General features: G+C 43.4%; 1 protein-coding gene across 1 annotated transcript; it reads right to left on the bottom strand.

Annotated features, from left to right (window-relative positions):
* Positions 1-21,107: 21,107 nt before the first annotated feature.
* Positions 21,108-22,085, bottom strand: LOC141099171 (olfactory receptor class A-like protein 1). The gene has a single exon (XM_073587317.1). It carries the CDS (start codon positions 22,083-22,085, stop codon positions 21,108-21,110), a length of 978 nt encoding a protein of 325 aa, XP_073443418.1.
* Positions 22,086-22,497: the final 412 nt, after the last annotated feature.

Below are 22,497 nucleotides of genomic sequence, written 5' to 3'. Positions count from 1 at the left end.
GTACATATGCGACTTGCACACTTAGCCATGTACCCACGAGCCGCTCTCCCTAATGCTCTCAATGTTCAACAAAAAACTGAAAGCAGGATGAGAAGCTCGTTGTCACAAAACCATAACTATGAAAATCGCATATGAGTGAAGTGTCCATGTGATGACTACTGGAACCTACAGAGCTGAATCCTGAAATTGCAGGCTTCTGAATTCTCACAATGAATGCACCTGCACACTTTTAGGATTCTCCCTTGCTGATGTACAGTCATGTCAGCACAAGTATGTGATTTGTATACTTCTGGCCACATTCCGACTAGACGTGCCCGGCCTCGCTCAGTTCATTTTCATTGAGTGAGGCCACACATGTCTAGTCAGCATGTGACCGCATGTATGTAAATTACCAGCACGAGAGAATCCTGACAGCGTTCAGTGAGCACTGTGAGAATTCAGAAGTCTGCAGTCACATAGAATGTCTGCAGACTCAGCACAAACCTGGACAACTCCTTTAATGTTCCTAACAAATAAAAACATGAGAATTAGTCAGAATCACAAATAATATTTACATCCAGGTACCTTATAGATAACGTCGTCTCTGGAGTCGTTCTCCTTTTCTTCTTCTTGTCCAGACCCCATGATGAGTTTTCACATCCACAGCCGTCTCTGCAGACTTCCATCTTCTCCAGTCTTCTGCAGCAAATCTCCACACAATGCATTTAAAGATAGAAGTGTCACTATAATGCTCCTAAATAAAAATATCTGCAATATACTGCCACCTCACACTATTCCCCTCCTTCCTCATACTGTCTCCTCTATCATCCCTCTGTTCACCATACTGGCTCCTCATATATTTACCCCCTCACTCTCTATACATTGTGCTCACACATACCCCTGACTCCCCATACTGTGTCTGCACACATCCCATCGCCCTCACTCCCCATACTGTGTCCACATACATTAACCCGTTCGCTCCCCATACTGTCTGCTCCCATCCACCATACTGTTTCCTCATACATGCCCTCATGCATACATACTCTTCATTTTGTGTCCTCAAATCTCCCCACACACATTAAATACCATCCCCACTCCATATCCCCCATCCCCAATCCTCCACACACATTAAGTACCCCCATCCCCACTCCAAATCCCCCCACACATTAACCCCCATCCCCACTCATTAACCCCTCCACTCATTAACCCCCCATCCCCACTCATTAACCCCATCCCCACTCATTAACCCCCATCTCCACTCATTAACCCCCCACACATTAACCCCATTCCTGTTGTGAGTTCATTCTCTGGTTCACCAGTTGTGAGTTCTCCTTCCAGACTTCCTCTGGTGGTAACAGGAGGTAGTGAGGCTGATTTGATCGGTGGAGATCTGCCACCTGAGAATGAGGATGACGATAGGACCTCAGGAATCTCAGATTGGATTTAAGACAGCTGACGCCCTATTCAGTTGCTGGTGATTCCTTCTGGCTTGTGAGCTCTTTGTTTTCAGCTATTTTCCAGTCATCTAAAGCTAAGTTTTTCTGCTAATGTTCACACTTGATTTTGTTGGTCTATTCAGTTTTTTGTGTGTTCAGCCAGCCCCGGCTGGGGGCTGTGCTGAATTTCCACTCTTGTTTGTCAGTGTTTTGCCAGTTTGCTTTTTGTCCCTTGCTGGTTTGGTCTCTTTTTGCTCTGTCTCAGAGTGTTTCGGAGTGCTGATGTGGTGGGAGAAGTCTAGTGACTTCAGGGTTAATTTTGCTATCAGAAGTGTTGGACATTATTTTGTAGGGTTTTGGGCAGATTGCAGACAGTGTCTTTCCTTTCCTCTCCTGTCTAGTTAGTTTGGGCCCCATCGTTTGCTCAGCCTATTTTCCTACCTGTGTTTGTGTTTTCATCTTGTTTCACCGTCAATTCATGCATGGGGGCTGTCTATTCCTTTGGGGTCTGCTCTGGGGCAGTTAGTTTTCCCTTTTCTTGCTTTAGGCTTATTTAGTCCTCCGGCCGTGACGAGGCGTCTAGGTTCATCGTAGGCACGCTCCACGGCTGCTGCTAGTTATGTGGTAAGGTCAGGGATCTGCAATCTGCATAGTTACCAACCTCTCTGGTTTTTCTGGGCTTAGCATATTTAGGTTTTTTCCTCCTCGGGGACCCATTCGTAACAGAATCACCAGCCCCCTTCCATTAATTATTTCTTGCCTTGAAGTCTAACTTATCGGGGAGCTATGCGCAGCAGGTTAAAATTGTCATCTCCTTGCTGCGCGGCGATCCCCAGGATTGGGCTTTTTCTCTGACACCTGAAAATCCTATTCTGACCAAGAAGGGCGCTGATGTGCTGAATTGGTCTCCTAAGGCTAGCTCAGCATTTCAGGAGCTTAAGCAGAGATTTACTTCAGCTCCAGTTTTACTGCAACCTGATGTCTCACTTCCATTTCAGGTGGAAGTAGATGCTTCTGAGATTGGTGCAGGAGCTGTTTTGTCCCAAAAAGACCCTGTGACTTCTAAGATGAATCCCTGTGCCTTCTTTTCTCGAAAGTTCTCCCCATCTGAACGCAACTATGATGTGGGGAATCGGGAATTGTTGGCCATGAAGTGGGCATTTGAGGAGTGGAGACATTGGTTGGAGGGAGCTAGACATCAAGTTGTGGTCCTCACCGATCACAAGAATTTGATTTATCTGGAGTCGGCCAAACCTAGACAGGCTAGATGGGCCTTGTTTTTCACACGTTTTAATTTTCTGGTCTCTTTTCGTCCGGGCACTAAGAATGTTAAGGCAGACGCCCTTTCTAGGAGTTTCTTTGCCTATTCTCTTAGTGTGACCGAGCCTACTACCATCCTTGGTGAGGGGGTAGTTCTTTCTGCCATTTCGCCCAATTTGAGATGTGCCCTGGAGGAATTTCAGGAGGATAAACCTGAGCGTTGCCCTATGGGAAAATTGTATGTTCCTGATCAGTGGAGGAAGAGAGTGATGTCTGAAATTCATTGCTCCGCATTGGCTGGTCATCCAGGTATTTTTGGTACCAGAGATTTGGTGAGTCGGTCCTTTTGGTGGCCTGCCTTATCTTGTGACGTCAGGAATTTTGTACAGTCCTATGCGACTTGTTCTCGGTCTAAACCCTGTTCTCGTTGTAGTGGGTTGCTGATGCCGTTGCCGGTGCCCAAGAGGCCATGGACCCATATCTCAATGGATTTTATTTCTGATCTTCCTGTCTCTCAGAGAATGACTGTTATCTGGGTGATTTGTGATAGATTTTCGAAGATAGTCCATCTTGTACCACTCCCAAAGTTGCCATCTTCCGCTGAGTTGGTGCTCTTGTTTTTACAACAGGTGGTTCGGTTACATGGGATTCCTGAGAACATTGTGTTCGACAGAGGAGTCCAGTTTGTTTCCAGATTCTGGAAAGCCTTTTGTTCCAATCTGGGAATTCAGTTATCCTTCTCCTCCGCGTTTCATCCCCAGACCAATGGACAGACTAAGAGAACAAACCAGACCTTGGAGTCTTATTTGAGATGTTTTATATCTGCTGATCTGGATGACGGGGTCTCATTTTTGCCCTTGGCCGAATTCGCACTGAACAATAGAGCTAGTTCTGCCACTTTGATGTCACCCTTTTTCTGTAATTTTGAGTTTCATCCTCGATTCTCTACAGGGCAAGTGGGATCTTCGTCCTGCCCAGGTGTGGACACTGTGGTTAAGAGAATGCAGCAGATATGGACCAAGTGGTGGATAAGTTGTCTCTCTCTCAGGAAAAGGCCCAGCGATTTTCCAACCGGCATAGGACCATTGGTCCCCGGTTTAAAGTGGGTGATAAGGTTTGGTTGTCGTCTAAGAATATTCCTAGGAAGGTTGCATTTCCTAAATTTAAGCCAAGATTTATTGGTCCTTATAAGATTTTGGAAATTCTTAATCCTGTTTCGTTTCGATTGGCTCTTCCAGTTACGTTCAAGATCCTTAACGTATTTCACAAATCTCTGTTGAAGAGGTTTGTTGAGCCAGTGGTTCCTATAGCAGCACCTCCTGACCCTGTGTTGGTTGAAGGCAATGTGGAATATGAGGTAGAGAAAATATTGAATTCTCGTTTGGTTAGACGGAGACTCCAGTATTTGGTCAAATGGAAGGGTTATGGTCAGGAGGATAATTCTTGGGTCTCTGCCTCCGATATTCATGCCAATAGATTGGTTCGTGCTTTTCACCGGGCCCATCCTGATCAGCCTGGTGGCATGGATGAGGGTTCGGTGACCCCTCCTCAAGGGGGGTACTGTTGTGAGTTCATTCTCTGGTTCACCAGTTGTGAGTTCTCTTTCCAGACTCCCTCTGGTGGTAACAGGAGGTAATGAGGCTGATTTGATCGGTGGAGATCTGCCACCTGAGAATGAGGATGACGATTGGACCTCAGGAATCTCAGATTGGATTTAAGACAGCTGAACCCCTTTTCAGTTCCTGGTGATTCCTTCTGGCTTGTGAGCTCTTTGTTTTCAGCTCTGTTCCAGTCATCTAAAACTAAGTTTTTCTGCTAATGTTCACACTTGATTTTATTGGTCTGTTCAGTTTTTGTGTGTTCAGCCAGCCCCGGCTGGGGGCTGTGCTGAATTTCCACTCTTATTTGTCAGTGTTTTGCCAGTTTGCTTTTTGTCCCTTGCTGGTTTGGTCTCTTTTTGCTCTGTCTCAGAGTGTTTCGGAGTGCTGATGTGGTGGGAGAAGTCTAGTGACTTCAGGGTTAATTTTGCTATCAGAAGTGTTGGACATTATTTTGTAGGGTTTTGGGCAGATTGCAGACAGTGTCTTTCCTTTCCTCTCCTGTCTAGTTAGTTTGGGCCACATCGTTTGCTCAGCCTATTTTCCTACCTGTGTTTGTGTTTTCATCTTGTTTCACCGTCAATTCATGTGTGGGTGCTGTCTATTCCTTTGGGGTCTGCTCTGGGGCAGTTAGTTTTCCCTTTTCTTGCTTTAGGCTTATTTAGTCCTCCGGCCGTGACGAGGCGTCTAGGTTCATCGTAGGCACGCTCCACGGCTGCTGCAAGTTGTGTGGTAAGGTCAGGGATCTGCAATCTGCATAGTTACCAACCTCTCTGGTTTTTCTGGGCTTAGCATATTTAGGTTTTTAACTCCTCGGTAACCCATTCGTAACACATCCCCACTCATTAACCCCACCTTCACTCATTAACCCCCCCACTCATTAACCCCCTTCTCCACTCATTAACCCCCATACATTAACCCCCCTACACATTAACCCCATTTCCACTCATTAACCCCAATCTCCACTCATTAACCCCCCCACACTCAATAACCCCCATCTCCACTCATTAACCCCATCCCCACATTAACCCCCATCTCCACTCATTAACCCCCTCACTCATTAACACCCATCCCCACATTAAACCCCATCTCCACTCATTAGTCCCCACTCATTAACACCCCCCATCTCCCATCTTCGGTGGTTCTTCAGCTCCACAGAGGAGCACACTTACCACCAGCGTTTGCTCTGGGCGCCGGGGAGTGACGTCAGCAGCGTAATCACGCTGCTGACGTCGCTCTGACCCGGAGGTCAGAGCTTCAATTGTACTGGCGTCTGTATAGACGCCAGTACAATTGCTGCCTGGGAGCCGGCGCGGCCTCCTTTTCTGCGCCGGCTGTCAGGACAGCCGACTCACAGGATGAGGAGCGGCAGAACGCACCGCCGGGGGAGACACTGCGGACCGCTGCATTAGGCGGCCCGACTGCGCCCCCCTGCTGCCTGCACCAGGGGCAACTGCCCCGGCTGCCCCCCCTGGATACGCCTCTGTGTCTATATGTATGTATTGTATGAATGTATTGTATGTAGTATGTATGTAGTATGTCTGTAGTATGTCTGTAGCATGTTTCATGTATGTTGTATGTATGTAGTATGTAGTATGTATGTATGTATGTTGTATGAATGTAGTATATATGAAGTATGTAATTAGTATGTAGTATGTATGTATGTTGTATGAATGTAGTATATATGTAGTATGTATGTAGTATGCATGTATGTATGTTGTATGAATGTTGTATATATGTAGTATGTATGTAGTATGCATGTATGTACAGTTGTGGCCAAAAGTATTGACACCCCTGCAATTCTGTCAGATAATAATCAGTTTCTTCCTGAAAATGATTGCAAACACAAATTCCTTGGTATTATTATCTTCAGTTAATTTGTCTTAAATGAAAAAACACAAAAAAAATTGTCCTAAAGCCAAATTGGATATAATTCCACACCAAACATAAAAAAGAGGGTGGACAAAAGTATTGGCACTGTTCGAAAAATCATGTGATGCTTCTCTAATTTGTGTAATTAACAGCACCTGTAACTTACCTGTGGCACCTAACAGGTGTTGGCAATAACTAAATCACACTTGCAGCCAGTTGACATGGATTAAAGTTGACTCAACCTCTGTCCTGTGTCCTTGTGTGTACCACATTGAGCATGGAGAAAAGAAAGAAGACCAAAGAACTGTCTGAGGACTTGAGTAACCAAATTGTGAGGAAGCATGAGCAATCTCAAGGCTACAAGTCCATCTCCAAAGACCTGAATGTTCCTGTGTCTACCGTGCGCAGTGTCATCAAGAAGTTTAAAGCCCATGGCACTGTGGCTAACCTCCCTAGATGTGGACGGAAAAGAAAAATTGACAAGAGATTTCAACGCAAGATTGTGCGGATGTTGGATAAAGAACCTCAACTAACATCCAAACAAGTTCAAGCTGCCCTGCAGTCCGAGGGTACAACAGTGTCAACCCGTACTATCCGTCGGCATCTGAATGAAAAGGGACTGTATGGTAGGAGATCCAGGAAGACCCCACTTCTTACCCCGAGACATAAAAAAGCCAGGCTGGAGTTTGCCAAAACTTACCTGAAAAAGCCTAAAACGTTTTGGAAGAATGTTCTCTTGTCAGATGAGACAAAAGTAGAGCTTTTTGGGCAAAGGCATCAACATAGAGTTTACAGGAGAAAAAAAGAGGCTTTCAAAGAAAAGAACACGGTCCCTACAGTCAAACATGGCGGAGGTTCCCTGATGTTTTGGGGTTGCTTTGCTGCCTCTGGCACTGGACTGCTTGACCATGTGCATGGCATTATGATGTCTGAAGACTACCAATTTTGCAGCATAATGTAGTGTGAGAAAGCTGGGTCTCCCTCAGAGGTCATGGGTCTTCCAGCAGGACAATGACCCAAAACACACTTCAAAAAGCACTAGAAAATGGTTTGAGAGAAAGCACTGGAGACTTCTAAGGTGGCCAGCAATGAGTCCAGACCTGAATCCCATAGAACATCTGTGGAGAGATCTAAAAATGGCAGTTTGGAGAAGGCATCCTTCAAATATCAGGGACCTGGATCAGTTTGCCAAAGAAAAATGGTCTAAACTTCCAGCAGAGCATTGTAAGAAACTCATTGATGGTTACCGGAAGCGGTTGGTCGCAGTTAATTTGGGTAAAGGTTGTGCAACCATTTATTATTCTGAGGGTGCCAATACTTTTGTCTGGCCCATTTTTGGAGTTTTGTGTGAAATGATCAATGTTTTGCTTTTTGCTTCATTCTCTTTTGTGTTTTTTCATTTAAGACAAATTAAATGAAGATAATAATACCAAAGAATTTGTGTTTGCAATCATTTTCAGGAAGAAACTGAGTATTATCTGACAGAATTGCAGGGGTGTCAATACCTTTGGCCACAACTGTATGTTGCATGAATGTAGTATATATGTAGTATGTATGTAGTATGTAGTATGCATGTATGTATGTTGTATGAATGTAGTATATATGAAGTATGTATGTAGTATGTATGTATGTTGTATGTATGTAGTATGTAGTATGCATGTATGTATGTTGTATGAATGTAGTATATATGAAGTATGTAAGTAGTATGTAGTATGTATGTATGTTGTATGAATGTAGTATATATGTAGTATGTATGTAGTATGTAGTATGCATGTATGTATGTTGTATGAATGTAGTATATATGAAGTATGTATGTAGTATGTAGTATGTATGTATGTTGTATATATATGTAGCATGTATGTAGTATGTATGGGTTTTTTTTTGCTTTTTTTACATTCAACACATTAGCCAGAAGATGGGACTACTACTGTCCCATCATTGGCTAATGTGTCAATCACTGTCATTGTAGCAGGCATAGCCTGATGGGACTTGTAGTCTCATCGAACGATGCCTGCACACACACAACCCCCGGCAGGCCCGCACAGACCCCCGGCAGTCCGCACAGACCCCCGTCAGCCGGCACAGACCCCCGGCAGGCCCGCACAGACCCCCGGCAGTCCGCACAGACCCCCGGCAGCCGGCAAAGACCCCCGGCAGGCCCGTACAGACCCCCGGCAGCAAGCACAGACCCCCAGCAGTCCGTACAGACCCCCCGGCAGGCCCGTACAGACCCCCGGCAGGCCCGCTCAGACCCCCGACAGGCCCGCACAGACCCCGCCCGCACACACAGACACGCACAGTGTCCACCCTTGCACCGCCCACACTCTTCCCCCCTCCCGAAAAGGATGTGCAAGTAAAGAAAGGGTTTTTTTTATTCCGATATTTCTGTCCCATTGACTTGAATGGGACTTCCGGTATCGGAATCAGCGATACCCGATACTTTTTGGGTATCGGCCGATCAAATTCGATCCGATATTTGTCAATATCGGATGGTATTGCTCAACACTAATGCCTACAACTGTGAACTTGATTTTCAGTTCATTGTGATGCAAACATCAAATAGGACATAATAATTGAAAACTTCAGTGTGCATAACTATCCACCCCCTAAAGTTGGTAATTTGTAGGGCCTCTTTTGAGTCAGTTACAGCTGTAAGCCTCTTTGGATAAGTCTCTATTAACTTTCCACATCTTCCCACTGCGATTTTTGCCTATTCTTCAAGGCAAAACTGATCCAGTTCCTACAAGTTAGATGGTTTCCTCTGGTCAATAGCTATCTTCAAGCCTGACCACAGATTCTCAATTGGTCAATTAATGTCTGGGCTTTGACTAGGCCACTCCAAAACATTTATACATTTCCCTTTAAGCCACTCGAGTGTTGCTTTAACAGTAAGCTTTGGACCATTGTCTTGTTGGAAGGGTAACCTCTGACACAGTCTCAAATCACTGACAGGACAGACTGAAACAGGTTTTGTTCAAGAATATCCCTGTATCTTGCACATTCCATCTTCCCCTTCACTTGGGCCATTTTCCTTGGCTCTGCTGCCAAAAAACATCCTTACATTATGATGCTGCCACCACCATGTTTTACTGTGCAGATGGTGTTCTTGGGGTGATGAGTTGAGTTGTTTTGGTGCCAGAAACAGGATATATCTTGGTGGCCAAAAGGTTCAATTTTGGTCACCTCTGACCACAGCACATTCCTCCATGCATTTGTGGATTCTCCCATGTGTCTTTTGTCAATTTCAAAATGATCCTTACAATTTATGTGTGTAGGTAAATGGTTTTCTCTGCCTATTCTTCCCTAAAGGCCACCTTTGTGGAGTGTAAGGCTTGTTGTGGTCATATGAACAGATACTCCAGTCTCCCCTTGGAACTTTACAGCCCCTTCAGGGTTGCCTTTGGTCCCTGTGCTGCCTCTCTGACAAATGGCCTCCTTGCCCAGGCTGAGAGTTTTGGAGGGTGACCTTCTCTTGGCATGTTTGTTGTAGTATAATTTTCTTTCCATTGGATTTTATGGTGCTCTGATCATCAGAAATTGGAAATTTATTTACAGCCTAACCCTGATTTGTACTTCTCAGCATCTTTGTTTGTGACGTGTTTTGAGATCATCTTTGTCTTTTTAATGTTATTTGGCTATTGGTGCCTCTGCTTAACCCCTGTAGCTTTTTTCAGTTTTGCGTTTTTGTTTTTCCCTCCCCTTCTTCCTTTATTTTTTTGTCAATATGGCTATGTGAGGGCTTGTTTTTTTGCAGGACAAGGTGTACTTTTGAACAACACCATTGGTTTTACCATGTCATGTACTAGAAAATGGGAAAAAATCCAAGTGCGCTGAAATTGCAAAAAAAGTGCAATCCCACACTTGCTATTTGTTTGGCTTTTTTACAAAGTTCACTTAATGCTGAAACTGACCTGCCATTATGATTCTCCAGGTCATTACGAGTTCATAGACACCAAACATGCCTAGGTTCATTTTTATCTAAGTGGTGAAAATAATTCCAAACTTTGTTATAAAAAAAAATTGTGCAATTTTCAGATACCCGTAGTGTCTCCATTTTTCATCATTTTGGGTTGGGTGAGGAATTTTTTTTGTGCACTGAGCTGATGTTTTTAATGATACAACTTTGGCGCAGATACGATCTTTTGATCGCCCGTTATTGCATTTTAATGCAATGTCGCGGTGACAAAAAAAACTTGACTATTGCTTTATTTTGAAAGGAGCGAAAGGGGAGTGATTTGATCTTTTATATTATTTTATTTTTTAATATTTTTAAAAACATTTTTCTTTAAGTTTTGACATGCTTCAATAGTCTCTATGGGAGACTAGAAGCTGCCACAACCCGATCGGCTCTGCTACATAGAGGCAATGATCAGATTGCCTGTATATAGCAGATTTACGCACTTGCTATGAGCACCGACCAATGGCACTAACAACCATAGAGATCTCCAGGAGACCTCCAGTTGTCATGCCAGCACATCGGTGACCCGCGATCACGTGACGGGGGTCACCGTTGTGCGTATATCCGGCGCGATTGCTGGAAGAGCTTGTTAAATGCCGCTGTCAAACTCTTCCAGCAATCGGAACCTAATGGTTAATAGCCGCAAGTGGATTGCGATTCCACCCGCAGCTATTGCGGGCACATGTCAGTGCTGACATGTCCCGGGAAAGATGTGGGCTCACCGCTAGAACCACATCAAAGGGAGGGAGTCCAACAGCGGCGTACTATTACGCCCGATGTCGTTAAGGGGTTAATGGTGTTGCAGCCTTTGTGGTCTTTCAGAAAACGTGTGTATACTGACTGACCGTCAGACACTTAGATTGCACACAGGTAGACTACCCTTAACTAAGCAGGTAATTGCATATTTTCTTACTTCACTTTACCAACATAGAATATTTAGTGCTGATGCATCACACAAAATCAGATTACAAAAGTATTGAAACACATGTTGTAATGTAATAAAAAAGGTAAAATGCCAAGGGGGAGAATACTTTCGGAAACTATTGCAGTATAAACTTTAGCAATAATCAAGTCTGGGATTGTTGTATATTTTATTGCACTTAATCCAGTATTATATACAACATAGTTATCATTGGGAATTAAGATTGGCTAGTTTCACGGGGAGTTGAACCATTAAAGATATCAAATAACCTTTTCTATGGTAATTGGGGAGTCAAGTGGAAGTGGACAGCAAGTTATAGTGTATTAATTTTATTTTGACCCCTTCACCATGAAGCCTGTTTTTACTTTCCGGACTAGGCCTATTTTTTCATTTCTTAGCAGTGCCACTTTATGAGGTAATAGCTCTAGAACGCTTTAACGGATCCTAGTTATTCTGAGAATGTTTTGTCGAGACATATTATACTTCATGGTAGTGGTAAAATTTGTTGAATATGACCTGCGTTTATTTTTGAAATATAAATTTGACAAAAAAATTAGCAATTCTCAAACTTTCATTTTTATTATTTCACAGTTATGTCACACAAAATAGTTAATAAATAACATTTACCACATGTCTACTTTACATCAACACAATTCTTTAAACATAATCTTTTTTTGTCATGAAGTTAGAGGCGTTAAACATTGATCAGCAATTTCTTATTTTTCTAACAAAGCCATTTTTTTTGGGAACAAATCACATTTAAAGTGACTTTAATTAGCCTATATGACCAAAAAGTCACACTAAAAACTGCACCCCTCAAAGTCTTCTAAATCACATTCAAAAGTTTATCGCCTCTTCAGGTGCTTCACAGGAATTAATGTATGTGGAAGGGCAAAATGAACATTTGACTTTTTTCACAAAAAATGTACTTTAGCTCCAAATTTTTCATTTTCACAAGGGTAACAGGAGGAAATGGAAATTTGTTGTGCAATTGACAGATACCCTATATGTGGGGTAAAACTACTGTCTGGGGGCATGGCAGGGCTCGGAAGGGATTGAGCACATGTTGACTTTTTGAACACAAAATTTGCTGGAATCATGAGCAGACCCATGTCGCCTTTGGATTGTCCCTGAAGTGCCTACACAGTGGAAACCCCCAACAAATTACCCCATTTTTGAAACTAGACCCCTCTAGAAATGTATCTAGCTATGTGGTGAGCATCTCGAACCCCCATGTGCTCCACAGAAATGTATATATTTGAGACATAAAAATAAAAAATCTCATTTTTTCCACAAAAGTGTAGTTTTAGCCCCAATTTTTTTATTTTCACAAGGGTAACAGTTGAAAATGAACACCAAAAATTGCAATTTCTCGGAAGGGAAGGAGCACCTTTTGACTTTGTGAATGCAAAATTGGCTGAAATCACTAGAGGATGCCATGTTGCATATGCAAAGCCCCTGATGTACCTAAGCAGTAGAAATCCCCCATAAATGACCCCATTTTGGAAACTAGATCCCTCAAGGAATTTGTCTAGGTGTGTGGTGAGCATCTTGAACCCTCAAGTGCTTCACAGAAATTTATAACATTGAGCCGTGAAAATAAAAAATTTTTTCCACAAAAATGTTCTTTTAGCCTCAAATTTTGCATTTTCACAGGGGTAAAGAAAATAGACCCCAAATTTGTTCTAATATTTCTCCTGAGTTTGCTGAGACACCATCTCTGGGTGAAAACTACTGTTTAGACACACAGCAAAGCTCAGAAGGGAAAGAGCACCTTTTGATTTTTTCAATGCAAAATTGTCTGGAATCATTAGAAGACGCCATGTTGTGTAGGGAGAGCCCCCAATGTGCCTAAGCAGTGGAAATCCCCCAAAAGTGACCCTATTTTGCAGACTACACCCCTCAAGGAATTTATTTAGAGGTATTATTTAATGTGGTGTTATTTGTAAGCTGTGTGGAATACATCTAATATATAAAGCTCAATGTGTGTGTGCGTGTGTATGTTTGTATGTATGTATGTGTGTATGTCAGGGATTGGCATCAGCACCGTCGCAGCTACAGCCACAAAATATTGCACAGTCACACGTCTGGACCCCGAGAGCGTCATAGGCTATGTTGTGAGGTGAAATGTTAACCCTGCGCGTTCCAATTCACCAAACAATTTGCCTATTATTCTTATCATTTCTATGGTGTTATCGTCCTTCTGTAAAGCTGGAAATAACACAATTTATTACCGTGCCAGCACAGACCAGCCTCTGACACAGACTGCAGGGGGAGCGCAATATCACACAGGATAGGAATAGATACACAGCTCAGCAGTCAGTATCACACAGGATAGGATTAGATACACAGCTCAGCAGTCAGTATCACACAGGATACGAATAGATACACGGCCCAGCAGACAGTATCACACAGGATAGGATTAGATACACGGTTCAGCAGTCAGTATCACACAAGATAGGATTAGATACATGGCTGAGCAGTCAGTAACACACATGATAGGATTAGGTACACGGCTCAGCAGTCAGTATCACACAGGATAGGGTTAGATACACGGCTCAGCAGACGGTATCACACAGGATAGGATTAGATACACTGCTCAGCAGTCAGTATCACACAGGATAAGATTAGATACACGGCTGAGCAGTCAGTAACACACGATAGGATTAGATACACAGTTCAGCAGAAAGTATCACACAGGAGAGGATTAGGTACACAGCTCAGCAGACGTTATCACACAGGATAGGGTTAGATACACAGCTCAGAAACAGGATGTGCCAAAGGAGAGGACATTTTCATTCCAAGAATTCCACTCATTCCATTTGATTTGCCTTTTGATTTTAAACGCCTCCAGTTTCCAGTTCAACTGCTATTTGCAATGTCCATTAACAATGCTCAGGGACAGTCCTTGAAAGTAGTAGGGATCGATTTGCAATCTCCATGCTTTTCTCATGGTCATCTTTACGTGGTCTGTTCAAGAGTTGGAACTGCCAAAAATCTGTTCATCTTTGCACCGGAAGGAAAAGCCAAAAATGTTGTTTATCAAAAGGCTCTTGAATGAGTTAAAAATAAAATACTATCAATACTTGGGTAATCGTTTAGTTAATTTGTGTTTCAAATCTGTAGTGTTGAATATATGATGTGAAATGTTTTTATGTGCAATATAATCATTATAATTTGTTATAACTAACAACAGTTGGTTACTATGCCCAGGCAACGCGGGCTCTTCAGCTAGTCAGAATATAAAAGTGTGTTGTGTCAACAAGAGAAAACCAAATTTTATTAATTTTTGGAAGTGTGGTATACTTTGAAGCAATCCTTTATGCAAAGGCCATGTTTCATAGGGCAGGTTTCACAATTGTAAATTGTGCATTTTGTATTCCCCTCTTGGAGCATATTCTGCACCTTTTTTTTGTGCTTTTCACTTTTTTGGTGTTTGAGAAACATCACCGAGATAAAAGTAGAGAAAAAGAGTACAGAAAAAAAGTAAAAAGTAAAAATAAAGAAGAAACACTTCAGTAGACGTAGAAGTAAAAAAAGTTTGCATATACAAAAATTACAGAGACGTTCACTACACTAATGCCCTACCTATAAATTTACTCGGCGCTAACTGTTCTTTTTTATGCAAAAGAAAAATGAATGTCACTAACACTTCTACACATGCAACCCTAATGCGCTAGTTAAGTAGTTACTCGGTGCTAGTTATTTTTTATGCTGCAAAAGAAAAATGGACGTCACGAACACTGCGACGTACACTCTCCTAATGCACCAGCTATAAATTTACTTGGTGCTAATCTTTTTTTTTTTGCAAAAGAGTAACTGACGTCTCTTACACTGTGATGTACGCTCCCCTAATGAACTAGCTTAGAAGTTACTCAGCCCTAACAATTCTTTTTTTTTTTGGCGAAAGAAAAATGCTTCCTCCCCACCTATAAAGCTACTCTGTACTAGCAACTATTATTTTTTTCCAAATGAAAGTCAGACTTCACTTACACTATGTTGTCCACTACTCTACCTATTGCTAAAAAAATGAAAAAATACTTTGGTAAAGACTCTGATCAGCAGCGATATTGATCAGTGCGCTGTGGCCGCGGGAAGAACACAAATGCTCAGAACAGGATGCCGCGCACACAAAAAGGGTGCTAAAAAATGCACCCAAAATATAAGTGGGAGTGAGGGGATCGTGATTAAGGAACTGGAACAAGGATTTGTGAATTGTTGCTGTGAACACAGATTGGTCACACAGCACAGGAAATCGCAGGAGGCAAGAGACAGATCGCAGGAGGATCTCACTGGCCACCAGTGATTTCTCTCTCCGGTAAGAACACAGAAGGAGTTTTCAATTGCTCTGCTCACCTGTTCTGAGGAAAAGATGGCGTGCAGAACAGTATCACAATTTTAGATCAATTGATCATTGATTTTTTTAGCAACTTTATTGTCACATCACTGTGATTGGGTGGTCAGAATTGATCAGCCAATCACAGCGATTGAAAAAGTAGGGGGGTAGTACAGCCTCCCAGGGCGATGTGTAGGATGGTCTGCAGAGACCGCAGACATCTTAACTTGGTCACCATGCTGCATGGACGCATCACGGTGCCATATATGTACTGCCGTTTGCGGGAGCGCGCTTCCCACCTAGCCGTATATATACAGGGCATGTTGTGAAGGGGCAGCTATACAATAGTCGTGAGTAGGCTGAGCTTTGGTTGCTAACCTGTAGTATGTGAGAATTGTACCATCATTCAAGGGCAGCTTAGCTGTTTAGCAATGTGCATATCGTGTAGAAGATAACAGCAAGTTTATTTCCTGCTATCATTTGTATACCATTTGGATTGTTAGTAAAAATGATTTTCTTTTAGCAACTTGTCTGGTTCTCTCAACATGGGTTTAACCCCTTTACGACCTTAGATGTATCCATACGTCCAGGTCGCCTGGTAGTTACCGACCTTGGACGTATGGATACGTCTAAGCGATTTTGCGTGCACAGAGGCAGTGCATGCGCAATCGACGCCAGGTGTCAGCCTATTTCTGATAGCTGACACCCGGATCCCTCCGCCTGCTCGCTAAATGCTGCGATTGCAGCGATCCCAGAATTTAAGGGGTTAAAGTGCTGGGAGGGATGTGGGCACCGCTCCCTGCATTTAATCCCTAAATGCTGCAATCATTGCAATCGCAGCCTTTAGTGAGCAGGCAGAGGGAAGAAGGTGTCCGCAACAATAACATCAACATACATAACCAGGGAACCAATTTTTTTGTAGTGTGCAGGGGGATGGGAGACAAGTACCTAGCCCACAGCTACCACCCCAATCCATGTTACATAGGTAGACATTTTATGGATGTCACATCTTTGTATATGGATGAAAAGGAAAGACTGTTGAAGGGGTTGAGAATTGCTAAATTCAGTAGGGATCATTTGACTTGACTCACAAGATTTATAAGATCTTTGTTTAATAATCAGAATAGCTAAATAGAATGTGTTTAATTTTGTTTTAATAGACTTGCAAAGATTAACTGATAACATGTACATAACAATTTAGTCTTTGAGCTCATTTCTGAATTAATTCATGATAAGGTTCAGAAAATTAAGAAACTAAAATAATATTACACAGAAAAAGACTTAGAATTTCATGCTGGGTTTTATTCTTGCCCATCAAATAGTTATTCTCAAGATTGCGGTCAGGGTCGGACTGGAACACCTTGGGCCCACCAGAGAAAATCATTCTTGGGGCCCACTATGTAGTTACATAGAGATAAATACAAGACCACCAATTGTGCGGTAAAACATGCTAATATCCGGGTATAATATAAGGTAGTACAAATCTTAATTATGTAGCAGGAATTGGGGTAGCCTCCCTCATAGAATATAAAGCAGCCCCCTCATATAGTATAATGCAGCCTCCTCATAGAATATAATGTAGCCCACTCACAGAATATAATGCTGCCCCTTCACAGAATATACTGCTGCCCCCCTCATAGGGTATAATGCTGCCCCCCTCATAGGGTATAATGCTGTCCCCTCATAGGGTATAATGCACCCCCTCATAGGGTATAATACCGCCCCCTCATAGGGTATAATGCACCCCCTCATAGGGTATAATCCCCCCCTCATAGGGTATAATGCTGCCCCCCCTCATAGGGTATAATGCTGCCCCCCTCATAGGGTATAATGCTGCCCCCCTTATAGGGTATAATGCTGTCCCCTCATAGGGTATAATGCTGCCTCCTCATAGGGTATAATGCACCCCCTCATAGGGTATAATGCCCCCCCTCATAGGGTATAATGCACCCCCTCATAGGGTATAATCCCCCCCTCATAGGGTATATTGCTGCCCCCTTTATTGTATAATGCTGCCCCCCCTCATAGGGTATAATGCTGCCCCCCCTCATAGGGTATAATGCTGCCCCCCTCATAGGGTAAAATGCTGCCCCCCCTCATAGGGTATAATGCTATATATCTAGATAGATATAGAAAGATATAGATATATATAGAGATAGATAGATATATAGATATGGGATAAATAGATAGATCTATGGATAGATAAATAGATAGATAGATAGATAATGGATAAATAGATACATATAGCGATAGATAGCTATAGCCAGAAAGATAGATATAGAGATAGATCAATAGATATAGAGATATATAGATAGATAGATAGATAGATAGATAGATATAGAGATAGATAGATAGATAGATAGACATAGATAGATGTAGAGACAGAAAGATGGATATATAGATAGATAGATAGATAGATAGATATAGAGATATAGAGACAGATAGATATAGAGACAGATATAGATAGATAGATCGATAGACATAGATAAATGTAGAGACAGAAAGATAGATAGATAGATAGATAGATAGATAGATAGATAGATATAGAGATAGATAGATAGATATAGAGACAGATAGATATAGAGACAGATATAGATAGATAGATAGACATAGATATAGGGACAGATCGATAGATGGATGGATAGATAGATTTAGAGATAGATAGATATAGAGACAGATAGATAGATAGACAGATAGATATAGTAATGCAGACCACCACCACCCTCTCTTCCATCAGTCACCATGCAAACCACCACCACCCTCTCTTCCATCAGTCACCATGCAGATCACCCCCACCCTCTCTTCCATCAGTCACCACACAGACCACCACCACCCTATCTTCTATCAGTCACCACACAGACCACCACCACCCTCTCTTCCATCAGTCACCACACAGACCACCACCACCCTCTCTTCTATCAGTCACCACACAGACCACCACCACCATCTCTTCCATCAGTCACCACACAGACCTCCACCACCCTCTCTTCCATCAGTCACCATGCAGACCACCACCACCCTCTCTTCCATCAGTCACAACACAGACCTCCACCACCCTCTCTTCCATCAGTCACCATGAAGACCACCACCACCCTCTTTTCCATCAGTCACCACACAGACCTCCACCACCCTCTCTTCCATCAGTCACCATGCAGACCACCACCACCCTCTCTTCCATCATTCACCACTCAGACCACCGCCACCCCCTCTCTCATCAGTCTCAACACCAACTACAGGACTCTTTTGCATCAGTCATAATGAAGAGCACTGCCACCCTCTAGCCACAATGCAGACCACCTCCACCCCTCTTCCAGTCACCACATCCATGCAGACCCCTGCCACCACCTTCTCCCATCAATAGCGCAGACCCTTGCCACCCTCTCCCATCATTAATACCGCAGACACCACCTTGCTATCCTCACCAGCCACAGGGCAGATTACCACAATTCTATAACAACCACAATATTGACAACAGTCACTAGTCACCATAATGAAGATCTCTACCACAAGTCTATCAACCACGAACAGTGCTGGCAGCTGTCTGCCATCACCCCTCAGCCATGCCCTGCTTACAGCCCATACAAAGCAAACCCTTGGAAGACATCGATCCCCCTCCTTTCTCTATAAAACTACCGGTCCAGAGTCTGCTGAGGTATCTGTGGTGGCCGCTCCACCCTGTGCACTGCACATTGCATTCCTGGGAATGGAAGATGCCGGCAGCGTGGCTAAGGACCAGGCGGACTCCGGGGGTCGACAGAGGGTGAGTATATCCCGATTTTTTTATTTTTTTTAAATTATTTTAAACATTCTATCTTTTACTATTGATGCCGCATAGGCAGCATCAATAGTAAAAAGTTGGTCACACTTATCAAGCATTATGCTTGTGTGTGAGCAACCTGTCAATCACTTTTCCAAGCAATGCTTCAAATCGCTTGGAAAAGCGCAAGCATTCTGCAAGCTAAAACCGCTTGCAAAACGCTAGTGTTTTGTGGGAAAATGCATGCAAATTCCGCATGTGTTCTACCCGCTGTGGGGAGTTGTGGAAATGCTGCGGACAATTCCGCAGCATTTCTGCAATGTGGACACTTAGCCTTAATGTGGCTATAGCATTGTCGCCATGATGACGCCTTGCCTGTCACTGTGTATGGAGGGGGCCCAGTATCTGTCCGTCACTGTGTATGGAGGGGGCCCAGTGTCTGTCCGTCACTGTGTATGGAGGGGCCCCAGTGTCTGTCCGTCACTGTGTATGGAGGGGGCCCAGTGTCTGTCCATCACTGTGTATGGAGGGGGCCCAGTGTCTGTCCGTCACTGTGTATGGAGGGGGCCCAGTGTCTGTCCGTCACTGTTTATGGAGGGGGCCCAGTGTCTGTCCGTCACTGTGTATGGAGGGGGCCGCAGTGTCCGTCAGTCACTGTGTATGGAGGGGGCCCCAGTGTCCGTCCATCACTGTGTATGGAGGGGGCCCAGTGTCCGTCCATCACTGTGTATGGAGGGGGCCCAGTGTCTGTCTGTCACTGTGTATGGATGGGGCCCAGTGTCTGTCTGTCACTGTGGGGGCCCCCTCCATACACAGTGACGGATGGACACAGAGCCCCCATACACAGTACAGATGGACATGGGGCCCCCATACACAGTGACGGATGGACACGGGGCCCCCAAACACAGTGATGGACGGACACGGGGCCCCCATACACAGTGATGGACGGACACGGGGCCCCATACACAGTGACGGATGGACACGGGGCCCCCTCCATACACAGTGATGGACACAGTGACGGGACCCCCATATACAGTGATGGATGGACAAAGGACCCCTATATGCACGCACAAGCAGATACAGAGGCATTCCATATACAAATACTGCAATAATACACATTTGCTGAACACTCACTCAGAAAAAAATGTATTGCACACTTGACTAGCAGTAGACAGCAGCCCAGCTGCTCAAGCAGGGTGAGAGAGCTGAAGCCAGCACAGCCGGCACTTTACAGGTCAGAGTCAGACTCAGGACAGCAGAGGAGGAGAGTGAGCACAGCCTGCCATCATCTGACACTGTCCACTGCAGTGCTGCTAATAGCCAGCACCACACAGAGGGGGAAAGCAGTGTACTAGCTGAAGGTATGTGCATGCAGCCGGCATTAACTCTTTGGACACACTTTTAAAGGGCCCGCGCTTTTAAAGGAGCCACGCTTTTAAGGGCGACGGCGTGACCTTTTCCCTCTCATCATCAGGGCCCACCCACCACCACAGGGCATTTCCCCGGTATCACACCAGGGCCAGGCCAGACAGACCCTGGCAGGGACTAATGAAGGAGGCAGGAGCTGGGGCTGGGGACGAGGCCTACCGGAGGATTCTCCGGTATCCCGGTGCCTAAGTCCGAGCCTGATTGCGGTTCAGGAGCATGTCTAATTTCCCGTTTGCAAAGGGCCTGATGATTGACAAGCATGGCTAAGCTGCTGACTAGAGCTATATGCAAGCGCAGGCTTCAATGCCTTTGCAGCATCAGAGAACTGTGGGACTCAAGCTTGGTGGATCCAGCAATCTTGCCATTTTTTGAGCAGCACATGCAAGATCTATAGCAAAGAGATTGCAAGCATGCCCTACTTGCCTGCAAAATTGGTCACCCTGATATTTTGCCAAGATAGCCATATACATAGGTACTAAGCAGTACAAAATAAAATAAAATATCCCTCCCATTTTTTAAAATACGGAAAATTGATAATAAGAAAACCACTTTAATGCAACATCAGTTTTTCTTCTCATCATTGTATTTACTAACCCAGCTTAACTGAGTTTTATTTTCTGAATTTTCATTACAGTTCTGCAATTTAGAAAGTTTTAAACAATTTACATCATGTAGTTTAGGGTTAGTAGCAATTATTAATATGGGGCTCAGGGCGGAATACGAACAAGCAAGGATGACTCTTGCATCATTCATATCTGGCCCAGCATAAATCAAAGAGTAAATCCCCAAAGAACTATCCAGTCCAAACAAAACCACATAGAGAACAACTAGCAAAATGACAGCTCGAGACGCCTTATACTCAATGGATTTACCGACATTATGTGAGCTCCGTATGTCCTTGATGCTTTTCTGATGGTGGAGCAGAATATTGACAATATAAGTGCTTGCCAATGTCATCAATGCCACTAAAATAAAGTCCTTTACAACCAGGAGTGTCCCATTGACGATGAAAGAGACTTGAGTCAAAAAGTCAGTTCTGCAGCTGACGAGGTGCAGTGTGTATAGTGAATTTGTGGAATTACTTTTTGCGTGGGCGAATGTAACACTAGAAGAGTAGAGTAGCATATTAATGATGAATATAACTATAATGATGACCACCATAATTTTAGACATTCGTTGTTTTAGAGAGACCCATACTCTTGTTGTAGGAGCAATGAGGATGCACTGATGACAACTAAGAAGACTGGTGATTGAAATAGACATTGCTCTGCTCGTTCTGTAGGTATAAACAATGAGTTTGCATGCGGCATCATTTAATAAATGCTGAAATCCAGTAATGTACATATATTCTGGGGTTCCACGTGCCAACAGAACTAGTAGATTCATTAATGCTAACACTATATGTATAATGCTAGTTGGAAGCAGCTTCTTCTCGATAACTCTAACCAAAATAAATTTAATCATAATATAGACATTTCCTGGAATCCCCAGTATCATCAATGGGATGAAGGCAAAGCCTTTGATGGGTTTCATTTCCATAAGGTTTGATTGTTCCAAAACCTGAAAAATAAAATATAATACTATTTGTCAAGGGTTTTCCATAAGAAACTTTTTTCGATTGGCACAGGAAAACAGCTAAGATTAATCATTCTTGAATAGATATGATAATAACCTGAAATACATATTTTATTATGAGCATGGTCTGATTATCGGATGCACAAGCAGTATGCTGAGATTTTTTTCTCGTAGATCTGCACTGCACTGCCATATAGTATAACATTGGGCCAAGTGTTATCAGATAACACATTGGGTAACACTCAACCGGGTTAAATGCTCGTGTGAGCGAGCCCATTATGGTATTTCTTGTTCTGATAATTTTTACATACAGTAATACACCTGAAATAATACATTCAATTTAATTTATGTTGCTCGTAGTCTGTATTGCCCTAGT

This window comes from Dendrobates tinctorius, unplaced genomic scaffold, assembly GCF_039654945.1.
Source record: "Dendrobates tinctorius isolate UK_male_01 unplaced genomic scaffold, ASM3965494v1 ptg000098l, whole genome shotgun sequence".
NCBI classification, from domain to species: Eukaryota; Metazoa; Chordata; class Amphibia; order Anura; family Dendrobatidae; genus Dendrobates; species Dendrobates tinctorius.
This window is presented reverse-complemented; position numbering and strand designations above follow the sequence as displayed.

Excerpts from the sequence above, each read along its gene's own strand:
- LOC141099171 (XM_073587317.1), bottom strand. The coding sequence starts at position 22,085 with ATGGAAATGAAACCCATCAAAGGCTTTGCCTTCATCCCATTGATGATA.